This window comes from Trachurus trachurus, assembly GCF_905171665.1.
Source record: "Trachurus trachurus genome assembly, chromosome: 12".
Lineage (NCBI taxonomy): Eukaryota > Metazoa > Chordata > Actinopteri > Carangiformes > Carangidae > Trachurus > Trachurus trachurus.
The window spans coordinates 22781801-22800326 of NC_139908.1; the positions used below are offsets into that span (position 1 = coordinate 22781801).

The following is an 18526-nucleotide window of genomic DNA, read 5'->3' on the forward strand; positions in this document are numbered from 1 at the left end:
CTGGATTGTTAATTATTATTATTATTTTGAAATCTCTGCCTATTGTGGAAGACCCCACATACAAAAATCATAATGCACAGACTGACAAGATGAAGAACAGCTCAAGTGCAGAAGCTCCTTCAAAATACCTCATTATATATTCTGCTAAATTTAGACACTGTCAGAACAGGATTTCTGCAAAAATAGACTTTAAAAAAGTACATGTTCAAAAAAAAAAGAAAAGAAAAAAAAGTATAGGCCTCTAGTGAAAAGTTCATTTCCATGCTTTTTCAGACAGTCAAATGAGGACACGATTTGCAAGTCAGGTTTTAAGCTGCAACCATTCACATGCAAATCCTGGGGGGAAAACAACAAGCAGCCCCTGGTTCTCAATAAATTAGCTACAACAACCTGGACCCCTGCCAGCGGAGGCGACCCCTGCTTTCCCAGGAATAACTACACAATCATAATCAAGGTGTGCTTTATCCTAACAAGGGGAATGACTTGGCAGAAATAATAACACAGCTCCACCCCAGAGTGACTCCAGTGAAATGAGCAGCAGGTTTGTGCTGTTACCGGCTTAGGTCGTAGTAATGAAGACATTTTTCCCTCCATGGCAGCAGTAGCCAGGGAGCTGTTCATTCATTTACCGGGGGCTGGGGGCTGCAGGCTGCAGGCGCGCTGAGCAGGGCCCGGCTGCGCTCCCTGCGTTCATTCAGGTCAGACGTCGCTATCTCCAAGTGAAATGTAAAACTGGGAGTCAGGAAGCAGGTGAAGCGTGAAGCACAGGCGGGTTGTGATAACGCCCGGCCAGCGGGAAGCCATCAGCCTCGATCATTCTGCTCCCACTTGGCCGCTATTAAAGTCAACGCTCAAATTTCCACGAGGCGCAGGAGGAGAAGTGGCTGTGGCGGCTGCACTTCTCCACTTCTCACTTTCGCTTCATGGCTCAGCGCTCCGCTCACCACGTCGTCCCCGTCGCGCTGCTGGTGTTTGGACTTGTTGCGATCCTGCTGCTGACGATCCGCACCGAAGACGTCCAGGGGACACCGGGGTTCATGGTAAGGGCTGCTGGCCCCACGCCGGGTATTTTTGGATGTGTGTTTGTCAGCATGCTCAGTTGTCGGGGCGTGTAAGCTGTGGGGTGCAGGGGGCACAGTCAGACAAGGAGCGAAATATGTTTAACACATAACACAAAATGTGTGCAAGTGGAGGCTTCTGTGACATTAATACTTGGATGATGTTTACTCCCATGAAGCACCTCTTCCATCTCCAGAATTCATGAATTAGATTACCCCACACTGAGCTCAGCTGCTGACCTTTCAATTACAGGAGTCCAGCACTGACAATATTAAATACAACAAGGAGACATAGAAATTTCAACTTTAATATGGGAGTGAATTACAGAGTGCAGAGTTTCATAGAGGGGAAAAAAATAATAATTTGAGGGAAAGATTAAATAATTTATGTGCTAGATTTGGCACAAGTCATCGTCTTCATCACATTTTGTCTCATATGTATATTTCACACACTCAATATATGCCTGGGATACAATTGAGATAAATGTTAGACTGAGATATGTGAATAGATCAGGTTTGGTAGCCTATGCATTGTACTACACGTATTTTATACAAAGTATTAAATGGAGAACACAGGGGGATTATATGTTTTACTGTACCAATAACATCTCAAGGGTCCCTGCTTCAGCCCATTTATCAGATTGCCAATTTTTTTTTGGAACACTTACTAAAAAAAAAAAAAAAAGTGGAGGTCCTTGGAGAACCCTCCTGATTAGTAATCCCCTCCAGGATCTCCAATTTCCTCAGTGCTCGTAGAAACGCCTGCAGGTACCTCTGGGTTAAACACCTCTTTGTATAATGTAAAGTCTTGTTACAACTAGTACCACGGCATTTACAGCAACAAGTTGTTTTGGCAGTGCACCCAGAGTAGGTACTTCAAAGAAACCTGAGTGAAATTAAATCAAATGAGATGTGAAATGGGATTTTCATTTTCAAACCATCATTAAACAAAACATGTCACCTGTGAAAACTTGAAAATGAAAATGTCATCTGATCCTTGTTTGTTTCTGTATCACCTGCATCTTTGGTTTTGGCCCTGAATGTCCCTCTGTCCTTTCTTAAACAACTGTGGTCAGTGTGTTTTTGCCTGCCATGAGCCATCATCAGTATAAATTTGAGATATGGACACACACAGGTGACCTAACGGCTGTAATGCTGATAAGAGGCAGTAGCCTTATTGTAATGACAAATAGTATTCAAGACTTGCCAGATGTGAGCAGGTACAGAGAGATTATGAGTTCAGTAAATACAACTACACGAGATGAAATTCATTATGTAATACAATCCAACACCTCCAAAGTGAAGGTTTCAGTGGTTTGCTGTGTTATGCAATTTAAAAACTGCTCATGTAGGAGAGGTTGAATGTCCATGCCCTGGTTTTGAGACTGTAGTGCAGTGCTGCTTTTGTATTCAGAGCACATTTCTACAGAGGCCAGCTCCAGCTCCAGCTCCCTTTGCTGCCTCGTTTTTGTGCTGCCTGCCCAATATCCCATGGCTCCTTTTTAAAAAAAAAAATGTAGCTGCCCTTTCACTCAGTAACAACACGTTTCAGTCACAAAAGGATTCGTTTTTTTTTTTTTTTACATTTTGCAGGGAGACGAGTTCAGCAGTTCCCATAGTGTATCAAATGAAAGGACAAAACAGATCATTAGAGCTCTGCTGTGTTTCTGCCAAGTGTTGGAGCGAGTCCTTACAACTGGCTGCACAGCAGTAATGAGAAAATATTATGATATGAGAAATAATGAGGAGCACTTCCACATGATGTTACTGCCCTGCTGTTGTAGACATTTGAGAGGTTGTGTGTTTGCAAATGCCTGATGTCAGAGGTATATGAGCATGAGTGTGTGTCTATCTCTGCCTGGTACCTTCGTGTGTGTGTGTGTGTGCGTGGTCACTCCATTGACTCATCAGTCTGTATTTCTTCATATTCAGACACCATGGTTGTTTCATTTTAACAGGGATTCAAATTGCAGTAATAATTTGTTATTCTACACTGTGGTGACAGTTGAAGCAGCAGCAGGACAGCAGGTGTTTAACCACAGAGAGTAGACCTTGGCAACAGAGGAACATATTCCCTTCTAAAGAACTGGCATCGTCACTGCTGTCACAGATGTTTCATAGAAAACCTCCCTCCTCTGTTGCTTCATGTAAATGGTGGGTGAATCATACACAGGATGTGAAACTGTCTTTTCAGGTATGACCGTTTATCTTAGCCTATCATCAAGGAACATTCTGAGTACACTCTGACTTGTATTGTTTTTATACTGTAGTTCCTCGTAAAATGATGATCTGTTATGAGAGAAACTGCAGCTGTGAACAGGATGATAAGACACATAAGTCTGTAAACACACCTGAAAACAAATGTAATTGAATGGATGGAAAGTGGAGACATGGAAACAAATCACACCAACTAAAGAGGAGTCAATGAGACATTAAACCCCCTTCACCCCCACATCATATATGATTAAATTTTTTAGAGGCCTGTATCTCATAATTACAAGATGTGCATTCCTCTTGAAGGATTATGGGATGCTGAGTTTTAATTTCTGGATGAATGTGCTTCAACATAGAGTCAGTTTAGCTATTCTTAGACTCTATCAGTCATCACAGAATTATAAAAATGACCTTCCTTTTAAAATAGTTCGAAGATGATGAAAACAGAATTGTATTACTTTATTCGTGTGATAATCAAAAGTGCGATTAGAATCAAAGGTAACTTAATGGAGGGTGTTACAGTATCAAATGTATCAGTAAAATGACGAGTTCAGTGTTTCTGACAGGATTAGTTCAGATTTTTTGTGGCTGAGTCAGAGGAAAATCAGACATCCAATATCTGGTATTTGTTCAACAGTTCCCCATTTGTTCATAAAGAAGTAAAAAAAACTGTAAAAAGAATTATTTTTAGACATAGTACTGGGCAAAGTAAGCACTAGATATATATTAGAAAGGGACCAGCAGACAGTGAGAGTGGGAAGGAGGTATGGGTATAGACAGAGAGAAAGACTAAAATAGTGTTGGGCCACAGTGTTGAGCCAATCAGCAGCGCAGAAACTGAGTGGACACTTAACATTGTGGTGTCTCAACCAGTGAGCTGTGACGTGGACAAGTGGACTTAGAGGTCAGAGCAACAGAAGCATCAACAGAGAAGCAGCTGGTGGCTTCAGAAGGCACCAGCTCATAAAACTGTTTTACTGCTGAATTTAGAGGATAATGTGTTGTATGTGTGTTGTATTGCAAACTTCATTCACCCATCCATCCATCCATCCATCCATCCATTCATTCATTCTGTTTATCTGAGGTCGGGTCACAGCAGGTCAAGCCAAGAAGCCCAGACCCCCCCTCTCCTCTGAAATGTTTGGATCCCAAGGCATTTCCAGATGAGACATATAATCTCTCTAGCATGTTTTGGACGGCCGTCAGTAGAAGATGCCCAGGAGGCCTCCAGACCAGATGCCCAAACCACATCCACTGGCTCCTTTCAATCAAAAGGGGACAGCACGTCTAAATCCGAGCTCCCTCCCTCTCGCCGACGAGCTCTTCACCATATCTGGAGGAGGATACTCTGCGTATATAAACTGCAGTAGTCGAAGTGTCAGATGTGTTTTGTGACTCAGAGACTTAAATTGTCAGATATTTGCTGAACTCTGTCCTCAGAGTTGTGTCTGATCCGCAGCGTGCGCTCCGCTGAGTAAAGAGGATGATTGGGACAGATCAGTAGCAGGGGGAGAATTACAGCCAGCATCCAGGATCTCATGGCTGTCGTCTGCGGCTGAATGTCAGAAGGTCGGGACAGTTAACAAGTCTCCGATCATCTTACTCAGAGCTGCCACAGAGAGAACACATTAAATGATACAAAGACTCATCGTTTTCAAGACATGACGTTTTATGATTTCAGCTTCCACATGAATAACATTAATATGACTATTACATTTGATATTTTATCAACTCTGTAAACATTTTCTTAATGATAACTGTCTGAATGACATTTTGCTAACACTTTTTAAGATGCATCCTCTAGCTTGGGGTCATCAGACCTATAGGGTTAGGTGGCCCAGCTGTTGTTGATCAACCCAAGACTGTTTGTATGTGTGTGTGTGTGTGTGTGTGTATTAGAGTGTAATGCAATTGGTTCCTCCTCGTCAGAAATGTGGACTTGTGTCAAATAACACACAGAAAGCATTTTGAAGACTGATGTTAGTTCACTTAGTCTGCTGCCAGATACGTTCCAGATGCCAAACAGGTTTTGACCTTTCATCTTCTTCTGTGCCGTAAGCTTCTTTTCAACTCAGTCAGTCCAACCCCCTCTCTCTTTTTTCTCTCTGCCCCTCACCCTCTGTAGTATGGGATTGTCCTGGATGCTGGATCCTCCCACAGTGCTTTGTACATATACAAGTGGCCAGCAGACAAGCAGAATGGCACCGGAGTGGTCACCCAGCACAGTGAATGTCATGCTAAGGGTAAGTCTGAGCAGCTGTTAAACCTAAAACCCATGTTTTTCATATTGAACACTCTTCTGATTGTCTATTTCAAATATTTAGATATTTCCCCTCATGTATTGAGCTTGACAAGCTGGAAGAACACTAAGTATCTGTTTAAAGTAGGATTTTAGTGTGAACCTTAATCATATTTAGAGTCTCAAACTAAATTCTTTTTTTTTTACAGCTTAGCTAAACAAACTTCTTGGAAAACGAAAAGTATGAAATTGCAGCAGTATGACTCATCACTGACATGTGCCAGGATAATTTAAGAAATATAGGCGGGTCTTACAAATGATGATACAGTATGTATCTATATCTGATCAAAGTTTTCAGTTTGGAGATAGGCATACGTAGGCATATATTGACATAGTCCTAATTGCAGTGGCCATGGGTTTGATTCCTTTGCTTCCCTCTCTGTCCCTCTGACTTTCTGGTCTTCTTCCACTGTCTCAACTAAATAAAGGTATAAACAAGATGCCCCCAAAACTCATGAAATGCACCCTTGGAAATATTTAAATCTACTGCAGAAATACTGATTATATATTTTTAAGTAATTATTATCATGTATATATCGCCATACACTATATAGGCTACTGTCTGTATATAAATATACAGTATTCTTCTGAGGTAGTTTTCTTATCTGTGGTGAAGAGTAAATAACCACACACTGATTTCTCAAATGTGTCAGGACAGCTTTCCCATGAATGTCCTCCAATTTTATTGCGTCCACACTTTGAGGGGTCACAGCCCATGACCACAGGGGGTGCTGCCACAAAGACCACCCAGACCCAGGCAGACATGCGGACCCCGTACAAGGGCCGCCACCCCCATGGGTAGACCTGGAACAGCTCCCAGTCTGGCAGACCCCCATGACAAAACGCTGCAGAACTAAAAGACTAAAACAGTAAAATGACTAACAATGAGTTATCTTATAAAAGAAAATTAATAAACACTTGGATTTAAAATAATCTAAAACAGTGAGATAAAAAGGTAACAAGATTGGACCATGTAAAACAACATAACATAAATAAAGATCAAATCTGATGAAATAAAAGCCTAAACAGAATTAAAATTAAGGAAATCAATTAAAACCCTCATTATTCACATCCAGCCATCCAGTAGCTATACTGCTATCGACATGACATTAGCTATACTGCTAATGGATGGTGAAGGAGACCAAGCCCTACTGACATGTAGAGACAGACAACCTGACATACTCACATTTATACCTATGGGCACTTTAGAGTTGCCATTTACAGTAAGTTAATGTCTATGTCTTTGGACTGTGGGAAGAGGAAACCTATGGGAGAACACAGAAAGGCCCCGAGCCCTGGGTTGGAAGCCACAACGTTCATGCAGGTTATAAACTTTGAGGCGTCCTCTCATTCTTTTTAAAGTGTGAGTGTTTGATCACAGTGGGCAGTAGAACAGTAGTAAAACTTGCTATGATTCCATCGACTGTTTGTTTTGAACCTCTCCTCTCCCACACCAACCGCCGCCCTCAGTCGATGTGAGGGTCTAAGGGCAGAGGATGTTGTTATGATGCCATGTAAAGCCCTTTGAGACAAACTGTTTGTAAAAACGGGCTATACAAATAAAATTGCCTTGCCTTATTTCCGTTAAGTAGGAACAGACAAATACTAAAACATACTTGAAGACATCTTTCTCCTGTTATATCTTGTTGTGTGCCAGATGTTTCCTCTGGACAGACTATGTTATCAAATCACACTCACAGCAAGTAAAGCAAAACTTTGACCCAGGAAATCATGAATCAGGAATGAGTCAGAGTTGAACTCTATGTTTTGCCACTCCTTTCCAGCTAAAGGGTCTTTATGTGTCTTGACTTGGATAAACAAATCCTTTTTTTTTCTCAATTACTCATGAACACAGTCTTTGCACTGTCATGTTTCATAATTGTAAAAAATGCCCCAGTCAGACGTGAACTTTAATCCTTGGCTGTCTCAGAGTGATATGACAAATCCCTAGATTCCCATCAGACCATTAAACACTCGTTTTCCTCACCATTTGTTATGAAATCTATAATCCAGGGTGTTTGGTAACAGTAAGTGACAACTAACATGTTGTTCATTTCAGCAGCATTGTTTTTGTGCCAATACGAGGACAAGATTATACACGTTTTTTTTAATTTATTTTATTTTTTTTATCAGGCGGAGGTATTTCCAGCTATGCAGGACAACAGGGAGCAGCCGGGCAGAGTTTGAAGACATGTTTGGACCAGGCAGTGAAGGACATCCCCAAAGAAAAACATCATGTCACACCTGTGTACCTGGGAGCCACAGCTGGCATGAGGCTTCTGGAGTGAGTCAATGTGTCTGACTGCGTGTGTGTGTGTGTGACCAGAACGTTTCTGTCTGTGGTTGTCTTGTTTTGCATCTATGTGACTTTTTGTTCTTGTGCATATTCCACTTTTATCCCAGCACTTTGAAACTATATATGACTAAAACTATATGCTCTATACACTACTCAAATTATTACTTTACCTTACACATTTAAACATAAATAAATGTATTCACGGTGGCTGTAATATCCTCCAATAAATTAATGTAATTGTACTGTTATTTTTTCAATAATTTTAATTTCAGATGATTATTAAGCTCTATAGTAGCCTATATTTATTATCTATATTTAGTGCATTTCATATTTATAGTAGCTGCAGTCTGCACTTTTGCTGTGACTATAAATAAGCGACAGAACTATAACCATGTCAGAGGAGACAGATGTTACCTGTTGGTATTTTCAGAGAGATAAAGATAAATACAAATATCACTAAAAATAACACTTCTTTTGTTTTTTTAAATGAGAATTATTTATGAAAATGACTTTGCAAAAAAAAAAAAAAAAGTGTTAAGTTTGATGTAAAAATGGTGAATCACTGGCAGCAGAGCAGAGCACCATGACACACAGAGCGATGAGGTGAAGAGTGGGGTTTATACTATACTACAGCCTTCAGGACTGGCAGCATGTTGGGAAGCAGGGGAAGGAAACTAGGCCACAACCTGATTGAAATGGACACACACACAGAAGAGACAAACAGAGGATGAACAGGACACACCAGGGAGGGGAGACATTGGATGAAGGAGGAAGTTTAGCCTTTATTATTTCTCTTTATTTGTGCAGATTGATATGATTTGTTACATACATGTATGCATGACTACATTATTATCCTTACATCCTTTGATTATAAGTTATAAGCAAACATGATGAGGTATTTAAGCCTTGATCAAATCAGTGGTTCTGTTTTGAATGAACAGCGTCATCATCATGACATCATGATTTAAATGAAGCATCTGGTGCTGACTTAGTTGAAGTGAACTTGTGTATCTTATCTTCTTTATTTTGCATACAGAGCTCTAACTTTGAGTTCTGTAAGCACTCCCTTCTTTCTGCTCAAACACAAACATTCAGTATATTTTCCTTGAGATGCAATGACTGGAATGACGCGTGAATGACCAAGTGTGGTTGGTCGAATGTTATATAAAGAAGTCGCAATTAACCCATAAAGAAGTAGAAGAAGTATATAAAGAAAGCTGAGCTATGTATTCATGGGCGAACTTTAGTTTCTCGGCATGGCTGTTCACATACAAGTCCTCCAACCACAGTCTGACTGATTAATACAGTGTGACAGGGCATGATGCCCAGATAGCGCGGATGAGGGATGTTGATGTGGGTTCAGAAATGCAGGTACTAACAGAAGCACTAATGCACTCATGTTGAAGATGCAAAGGAGCAAAACATAACCCAACGTCTCCCAACAACAGCTGTCAGGTCACTCGAAGGTGATTCTGTGAACAATGTCCAAATGCTGCAGTCTGAGCGAGTCACAAGACACAACCTCCACACAATGCATTTGAATTAGCTCATTTTATTTTGTTTAACCAATGAAATATTGAAATATACACGTAATGGGCTCAGACATTTTTAGAAAGGTTACATAAGTCCTACCCTGTTTGTACCTTTACAGCATCCGTGCTGCTACAGCATCTGCTAAAAGACTTACCCACTCTCCATTACTTCAGTGCTCGTCCTCAGGTTTTTAGAGACGGTAAACATCAGCTGTAGCATTTCAGTTCAACATGCTGGAATCAGAGGACGGAGACTTGAAGGTAAACAGTATAGGCTTTACATGGCATCATAACAACATCCTCTGCCCTTACACCCTCACATCGACTGAGGAAAAACTCCCTAGAAAACCCTTTTAACAGGGAAAAATCGGAGAAACCTCAGGGTGAGCAACAGAGGAGGGATCGCTCACCCAGGACCGACAGACGTGCAATAGATGTTGTTACTACAGCTGAAGGAGGAAGCAGGCAGGTAGGCAAGGGAGGCAGGGAGAGCAGGCCAGCTTAATGGGAGGACTGGATGGCAGACTGGTTCATGGGAAGGGAGGGCAGGCCGGTTTAACAGCAGGGGAAAAGGGGGGGTAGGAGGCGATGCAAGCGCCGCCGCCGGTTGGTGCAGAGAGATGGAGCTCCGGTGGATCTGTGGAAACACAGAGAGAGTGCGAGACACCAAGGCCAAACTACAAAGTGCAACAGATAATGATAATGACAGTTCAAAATGAGAGGAGAGGAGAGGAGAGGAGAGGAGAGGTGAGGTGAGGAGAGGAGAGGGCTCCATGTAACCAGATGTGTCCCCCAGCAGTCTAAGCCTATAGCAGCGTAGCTATAAAATGGTTCAGAGCTACCTGAACCAGCCCAAACTAAAAGCTCTGTCATAAAGGAAGGTCTTAAGCCTAGACTTAAAGCAGAAGTAAGCGATCCGGTCGTTTTTCTGACTTCTTGTCAGCCGATGGAGTTAGCAGTCATGGATCTATTTGTCCTCGTCCCTACGTCACCATACTGTATTCACGTGCATCCCTTGGCTGCACACACAGCCCTTCATGCCGTTCTCTCTCCTCATTGGATAAAGGTTGTAGGATACAAGGAAATAAAATAAAAGTTTTCTCCTCGGCTTACAGCAGAGCAGAGTGACTGACAGACCCGTGTTTTGGTCCAAACACTCTGTGATTGCTGTCGGAAGATATAACTATTTAAGACTTATATTAACACAAATATTCCGCTTACTTCTGCTATAAATGTAGTTAGAGTGTCTGCCTCTCTGACCCATGGAGAGAGCTGGTTCCACAGTAAAGGAGCCCGGTAACTGAAGGTTTAGTCTGTTTTTAGCTTTAACAGACCTGCATTCTGGGAGCAGAGTGCTCTGTTAGGACAGTAAGGAGCCATTGTATCTTTAGCCATCTGTCTGGGATGAGTTCCTGCATGTGCAGGTTTCTGTGGTAATCAGCTGGTCGACATCAGTATCCTGCTGCTGCAGCTCATCCTCGTGTGACACTGTTTTTATAGTGGTGTCTCCATGAGTTGTTCAAAGGAAGATCCTAGTTAGTTCAGCTTGTATAGTTGTAACAGGAGGCTTGGGGGCAGTCAAACAGTGAGGAGCAAGTAAGGAGTACACCGACTACCAATTTCCAATCACCAAACCTATTTTTTTTCTCTCTAACAGTATGGTGAGCACGGAGCAGTCAAACCAGATCCTCCAGGAAGTGGAACATAAAATCAAGTTGTACCCCTTCAGCTTCCGAGGAGCTGCCATACTGAGTGGTCAGGAGGAGGGGGCGTACGGCTGGGTGACTGTCAACTATCTCTTAGAGAACTTTATAAAGGTACCAAAGCTTGGAGTCTTTAATTAGTCGGTACAGTCGGTACGTTTCATCTGAATAAACCACAGGAGCTGAAATCAGTGCACTGTAACAGAAGGTTAATGAAGGCATGTGTAGGCCTACTTTTATGAGCTAAGATGCTGCTATAAAAAAAACGTTGACATTAGAATAATTTTCATTGTGTGATTTATTTTAAATAAGTGCTTGTTTTATTTGTGAATCCCTGCAAAGCTTAAATGGCCTGAGATGTTTATCCCTGTAAATCCCTGTTGCCTTCTCCAACACTGATTATCATGTATCACTATTCCCGACATAAGTAATAGTTTGTTTCCCTTGATGTTTTTTTCCAGTATGGCTTCGTGGGTCACTGGTTCAGTCCGGGCAGAGCCACAGTGGGAGCTCTGGATTTCGGCGGGGCGTCCACCCAGATAACGTTTGCCACTCAGGAGGACGTGGAGGACCAACAAGATCTGATGAAGCTGCGTCTTTACGGCCAGGAGTACTCTCTATACACACACAGCTTCCTGTGCTACGGGCAGGACCAGGTCCTCAAGAGACTGCTGGCTCACTTAGTGAAGGTGACACACTGTCTTCAAACTCATTGAAAACCTCAGTAGACACAGATGTTGTGTAAACTGTCGAGCAGATGTTACTTTAACTGTCAGAGTCCAAGGTTCGAAGTGTCTTTACTGTTTTTAATGCCGGTCATAATAGCTCCCATGAGATTACAAACAATATAGGAAAAGGTTTTTAAGCAAAAATGTAGCAAAACACAAGCAAAATATAACATTTAGAAATGACAATTAACATGTAATTAAACAAATACTTTAATTTAAGGGACTGAGTTTTTCCATATCCTCCATTTAATAAGTGGATATATATATATATATATATATATATATATTTTTTTTTTTAACAAAGCTAATTCTGAGTGGTGGGGTGAAGTAGAAAAGATATGTTCAGTAGATAATATGTTCAAATTTATTGACATGCATTGCATAGAACTAATGTATGAAATCAAACCTGACCAATACTGCTTTAGAGGCTGTTAAATTAAACTAATTGGTGTAATTAATTAATAACTCTGGTTGTTATAGTTTCGACCACATATTTTTATTTACCAAGCTGGACATTTAACAGCTGAAAATAAAATTGACAGTGCCCTCTGGTGGACAAACGCGTTTAACACAACGGTGTGGACAATTAGATACATCTATGATCTGTGACATCTCACAATAAAATGCCTCAATGTAAATGTGCATTTTAGAAAAGGTAATGCATTTTTTTATTAGTATTTTAGTGTTTGTTGTAGGATGTGTCCAGTTACTCTCTCTGTCTGTGTGTGTCTCAGTCTCAGGGTTATTCGGGGTCGGTGGATCACCCCTGCTATCCTGCAGGCCACAGTCGAACTTTAAAGTTCAGCAGCATATTCAACTCTCCGTGTACAGAGAAGTTCAAACCCAGCTCCTACGACCCCCAGGCGTCTTTGACGGTGCAGGGTGGCGGACTTTACGAACACTGTCTGGGCAACGTGTCCCAGATCTTCTCCTTTGACAGCTGTCCCTTCTCGCAGTGCTCCTTCAACAAAGCCTTTCAGCCAAATGTCAGCGGCAGCTACATGGTAAGAAAACCTGGAGAAAACATGACACAGTTTTACAAATGTCAATCTGTACACAAAGAGCCACACACTGTCAGTGATGCTCACTAAGTTATAATTTTGTGCCATTTTCCAATCTGTGGAATCTGACACCACAGACACTCATACTGTGTTGTAAATGTCAAAGATAATGTTCACTAACAGAGCATTTTACTGGGAACACCACACTAACACTGGCTAGGGCCTCTCAGTTCAGCCTGTAGACTACAAAGAACTGGAAAATGAAATGTAGTGTTGGCCAAGTGAAACATCTCCTTGAATACTAAAATACTCAAGTAAAACACAGTAAATTAATAAATGAATGAATCTACATGGATTCATATGTTTATCCAAACTTTGTTATAAAGAATCAACCAAATGGCTCAAAAGTTGCATCAATGTTACACTATCAATAGTGTGAGTTGTGTGTTGTATGCTATTGTTGTGTGTTCTCTTTGTGTGTTTTCAGGCCTTCTCTGCATTCTTCTACATTCACTCCTTCCTGCAGCGTATCACAGGGATCACTGTGAGCACTCCCTCACAGCTGGAGGAGGCAGCCAGAGCTGTGTGCAACATGAGTTTTGATCAAGTAATGTTCACTTCTGTTTATGTTCTGTGTGTTTATAACATCCCACAGCTGGTGCCTTAGATTTGCCGTAGATTTATAATGTTTTTTTTTTACTTTATTAATATAATTTACTGATGTTTCTTCCTATGAGCGTCCTTCTTAAAGGGATAGTTCAACATTTTGGCAAATTGGCCCATTGCCATAATCCCTATTGTTTTAGGAGAAGGTTTGTTACCTTTAATTGTCGGTGCAAGCTATTTTTAGAACGGCGGAGCAGAGTTGTGAGCTGCTCAGAGCTACACTACAGAGGCTAATGGGATTTCTTGATTTCCCCGATGGGAACGCGTATCAGTGGTTTTGCATGAATTTACCTCGAAAACAACTCTGTCTCATAACGTTCCGTTAGAGACTATAAGGATTATGACAACGGGCAGATTTGCCAAAATGTTGAACTATCCCTTTAAAATCTCATATTTAGTTTCTATTTGAAGACCACTTAACCTCTCTTATTGAAATAAAAAATGAACTATATGTATACATATATTTTACCTTTTATTAATATGGATATCATAAATCAATTTTAATTTAAAACTTTTAACACTTTCACAGATGTTGCTTCTTGCTCCAGACCAAAAGGTCCGTTTGCAGGACTACTGTGCCTCCTCTGTTTTTGTCAAGGTTCTCATGTTGAGAGGATACGGCTTCGACGAGACATCGTTCTCACGCATTTCCTTTCAGAAAAAGGTGAGCTGTGTCATCATTTGCACTTTTTCAGAGCATAAATCCTCAATTGTTCCACTAACCTGCAGTGACGTCTGGTTGCTGATCCTGCAGGCAGGGGATACCTCGGTGGGCTGGGCTCTGGGCTACATGCTGAGTCTGAGCAACTTGCTGCCTGCAGAGACAGTGGTGCTGAGGAAGGCCCTGACCCCAGGCGCCTGGGGAACACTCATCTTTCTCTTTGTCCTTTTGCTCACTGCAGTCCTGGTCTTCATCTTATTCCGAGCTTGTGGTGGGAAGAAGAAAGGAGGTGGAGACGGCAGCATCTAGATGTCACCACAGCAGACAGTGCAGTCAGAAATAAAGTAGCAGAGTTATGCCTTTTTGTTTGTCTTGGCTCTGAACTCCAACACACTGGCTCTGAAATGAAACCGTGAGAGCTGAGTTTGTGCATTAATTTAATGGTGCTTACATTAAAACAGGTGAGAACCAGTTGCTCTTGATGCATAATCCCCCAAATGACGGCTACTGGCTGGTACGTCGTTTCTTAAATTAATTAATTCAGACTTATTTTTTTATGGAAAAGCAATAGGTAGCCTACTTGTATTCTGCACCCCTCTAAACGCCCAGTGAATGTATTATTTTTGAAAACATATAGCCTAGTTTTAAAGCAACATCTGGTTGCAAACATGTGGGAAACACCCCCCCCAACGATAGCGCTTCTCAACCAGATGGTGGAAGCACTGAGCTGAAACTCCGCAATGTTGCTTTAATAAGCATTCTCCATATTCAACCTTTAATACAGCAGAACAAGTGACTGCACAGTATGGACACTGTTTGCATGAGTATGATTTCCACTGTTGATCTCATGGTACACATTGTTAACATTGTTAAATTAAAGCTGAAGGTCAGCACTGTAGCCTACTCTCAAATGGTTTTATTATTTTCAAATCGAAAGTGATGGAGTAGCCACTGAGCCAACACAATTGAAAACGTGACCAAATATTGTCTGACTGCCCTTTAGATTTTGCAGGGGGAGGTCTTCATGTTTATTTTATTCTTCAGAAGTGAAACCAATGTTTGGTTGTATGGAATGTAAAAAAAAAAAAAAAAAAGGTAGAACATGTGACTGTACTCTGAAGCACTGTTACTGTAAATTGATTGCTAGTTTAATGGGAGGAATAACTATTTCTAAAAAGGTTTTGTATTCAAAGATGTTTTTCAAGTTCCGCTTTTTATTCACAGTTTAATGTGCCGAGCTTTGTTTGCAGAGTGCAGATAGGATAATGTTAAATAATAAGAGGCTAATACACAATGTTTAATATAGCCTACAAACAGCAGATGATTGTCTATCATAAACATTTGTTGACGGAAATAAATAAACTCCTGTCTTGTTTTTCTTATTGTGTGAAGTCCATCTTGAGGGTCATTTCCGGTCAAACTTCATGCCTTCAGATTACGTAAAGTGGGACTCATATTTTTTTTGGTTCTAGAACTAGATTAAACAAGGCCTCAGTGATTTGCCAGGTAATCGTCATTGCACTCAGTGACCAAGAAAGAGGTGAAAACTTTACTCCCCCCATTAGGGGAAAAAGGTGTCCTCCTTGTGAGAGATTTCCAAATGAGGCATCACTGTACAAAATCATCTTCAAGGCACTGTCACTACCGAAGTCTATTGAAAGTTCAGAACCACTTTGATTTATGTTTGCTTATTCTGTTTGCTTCATGAATAGTCTGCACAGTTGGCCTGATGCCAGGTTGCTGGCATCAAATCTGGCCTGCTCTGTTTTACCACCCATAGAATTTGGCCTATTTTAGACCTGGGTTAAGCTTTTCCCTTCTCTCTGAGTCTGAGAGATTAGTCTAACTTCTACAGCTCTTGAGGGATCCATGTGTAGGCTATGGGCTGCATGCTTGATGTAGTTGCGTAATTGCACTTTTCAGTTGACTATCACAAAGTCTATTCCCACAAAACAAAATGTTTGTTCCTCACGACCAACAAGGAATGCAGATCTGTGCTGAGGTATCACGGTTGTGGAGAATTTGTGTGCCCCCTATATGAAGTCATCTACGTGACAAGCAAGAACTCCAGTTACAGCAGTCTGATCTAGCCAGTAGAAAAAAGCTAGCCCATGTTGTTGTTGCAGATGGCTGCCTTGATCTGACCAATAGGCTAATATAAACCACACTGCAGGGACATTTGAGCATGTAGTGTGTGGTAGGTAGGTACCAGTCCGGGGATAACAGAAGTGTTTAGTGTCAGTAGAAGAAGAGCTGTGAACGCAATGACCAAATCTTTAAAAAAAAAAAAAATTGGGTGGGGGTTTTCACACCGGCTCATGCACCTTGCTCACCTGCTGCATCCCGGAGCGGGCGGGGCTGTTTTTGTATGTAAATTGACCATCTCCAGTGAGATGGTCCTACAGTGAGGTGTAGTGTCTCTGGGTGTGATCAGTATGGGGAATCGGGGGGAATCTACATGGACATCGGTTCCCAAGGTCCTGGCATGCCAGGATTCTAGTTGGGCCCTTGGGGGACATCGTCAGCCCCGGGTTTCCCGCTTGATCATCTGACCAGATGACCTGAGATGACAACGTGATGAGCACAATGCAGGCGACCTGTGTAAAAGCCTTCCAACCAACGAATATTAATACTCGGCGAGCGCTATTTATCTAGCTCCAGTGCACTAGCCTTTTCTGTAGTGGTGCGGTCTGTGTGTTATACTTAATATGATGACAGTGAGATAGAGGACACAAAATACAATAGTGTAGGCGTAGTAACATCTCTCATTTTTCGATTTGTACATTTTAAATGCCTTTAACTGAGACGCAACACGGACGTCCGTGGCATGCTGGGAGATGGAACGGTGTGTTTGGAATGTTTTTGTGAAACGGCTAACGTTAGCCGCGCTAACCGCTAGCGTAGCTTAGCTTGAAGCACAGTCATCTCTCTGCTTGAAGCACAGTAAGTCAGCTACCACCCCCGTTATTTTGTTTTGTTAGTTTCAAATGAGTTTAGAAACCGTGTAAAAAACTGAATGGAACTCAAGGGAAATGTAGCCTACATCGCTCAGACCTGAAATTGTGGACCCCATAGCGAACGAAGGGAAGAAAAAGGTGATGTCAAATGGGAAATAACTCCCGCTTTTATGGTTGATCATGATCATATTCATCAGATGTGATGTAACTGGAGATGGTGATGTCGATAACATGGCGTTGATGCAGATTCCATTATGCACTGAGAAAACGTTGACGCTGGCTTTGATGATGCTTTTTTGCAAAGAAATTTCGGTTTTAACGGGCTACAAAAATGGAGTCATTGCTAAACTAAAATGTGACTTTGCTGACCTGAAATAGTATTCACTGTTTAGCAGCTCATCGTTCGGAGCTGTACATGGCTCAATAAAATCTATGCCTGGCTGCAATCAGCCCCACACAAAAGTGCACATTTGCTACAGGAAGCAGCACATGATCAGATTTCTTCACAATAAGATGTGTTGCCAGTAGTTTAAATACAAGAGCAGTATGGAAGACTTTCCCTGCTCTGGCAAAACCTTTTAAAACCGAAAGTGCAGGCTGTTGAAGTATCAGTAGGCTACCAGAACCAGTGCAAGTTTTGTGTGCGATTGCATGAAAGATATTTTAAGAGAACTGCAGAGCCTCTCTCTGAAGCTGCAGCGAAGACACACAACAGTGACAGTCAATGACAGTGGAAACGAGGCTTCTACAGCAGACAGTTAACATAGTGAAAAGGCAGGGTGGAAAGTCAACAGCAAAAGCTCAACAGAGCATCTGGGCTGGACTGTTAGGTTATTGGTGAAAGAGCAGGGAAAATAAATAGCCCTCAATTCTACCAAGCAGCTGCTGATAACTTGACTAACCCTAACGGACAGGTAGAGTGGTTTAATCGGACATTAGCCTACCTGTTGAGTAGGTTCATCAGTCTCAGTCACAGGACTCAATTCTTGAGGTGGACATAGATAAAATGGCTGCTGACTGTGGAAGCACTGGATAATATTTGCCATCCTTCTCAGGTGGGAGATGGTCACATTGCAGAAGAAGATAGCAATGTAAAATCCTTGATCTCCCTTTTTCCTTCTCAGGCATGAGTTCATAAACAGGGATGTCTTATGACCTGGCAACTGTGTGGACTCCATCCTCACAGTAGTTTCTCAGTTTGAGTGATAAGGGGGGTGGGAGTGGATGTGTGCACGGAATTTGGATGTGCGATTATTATTGGAGTTTTGTCATTGGGTGCGCGTGCTTGAAAATAACAAAAGAGATGGCAACAGGAGTGGCACAATCAAACTGTTTACCAAATGCTGGGACTGAGTGTAAAATATATTGTGTGCGTTCACATGTAACCTTATGAATTTACTAAATCGATATG

The 18526-nt window shown here is 41.6% G+C and overlaps 1 protein-coding gene across 1 annotated transcript; it reads left to right on the top strand.

Annotated features, from left to right (window-relative positions):
• Positions 1-923: 923 nt before the first annotated feature.
• LOC310995132 (ectonucleoside triphosphate diphosphohydrolase 2-like) lies at positions 924-14467 on the top strand (the record flags this gene model as incomplete). Its single annotated transcript, XM_083984059.1, has 9 exons — positions 924-1040; positions 5398-5515; positions 7705-7855; positions 11057-11216; positions 11564-11791; positions 12565-12834; positions 13319-13438; positions 14027-14161; positions 14252-14467. 9 exons carry the CDS (start codon positions 924-926, stop codon positions 14465-14467), a joined length of 1515 nt encoding a protein of 504 aa, XP_083840185.1.
• Positions 14468-18526: the final 4059 nt, after the last annotated feature.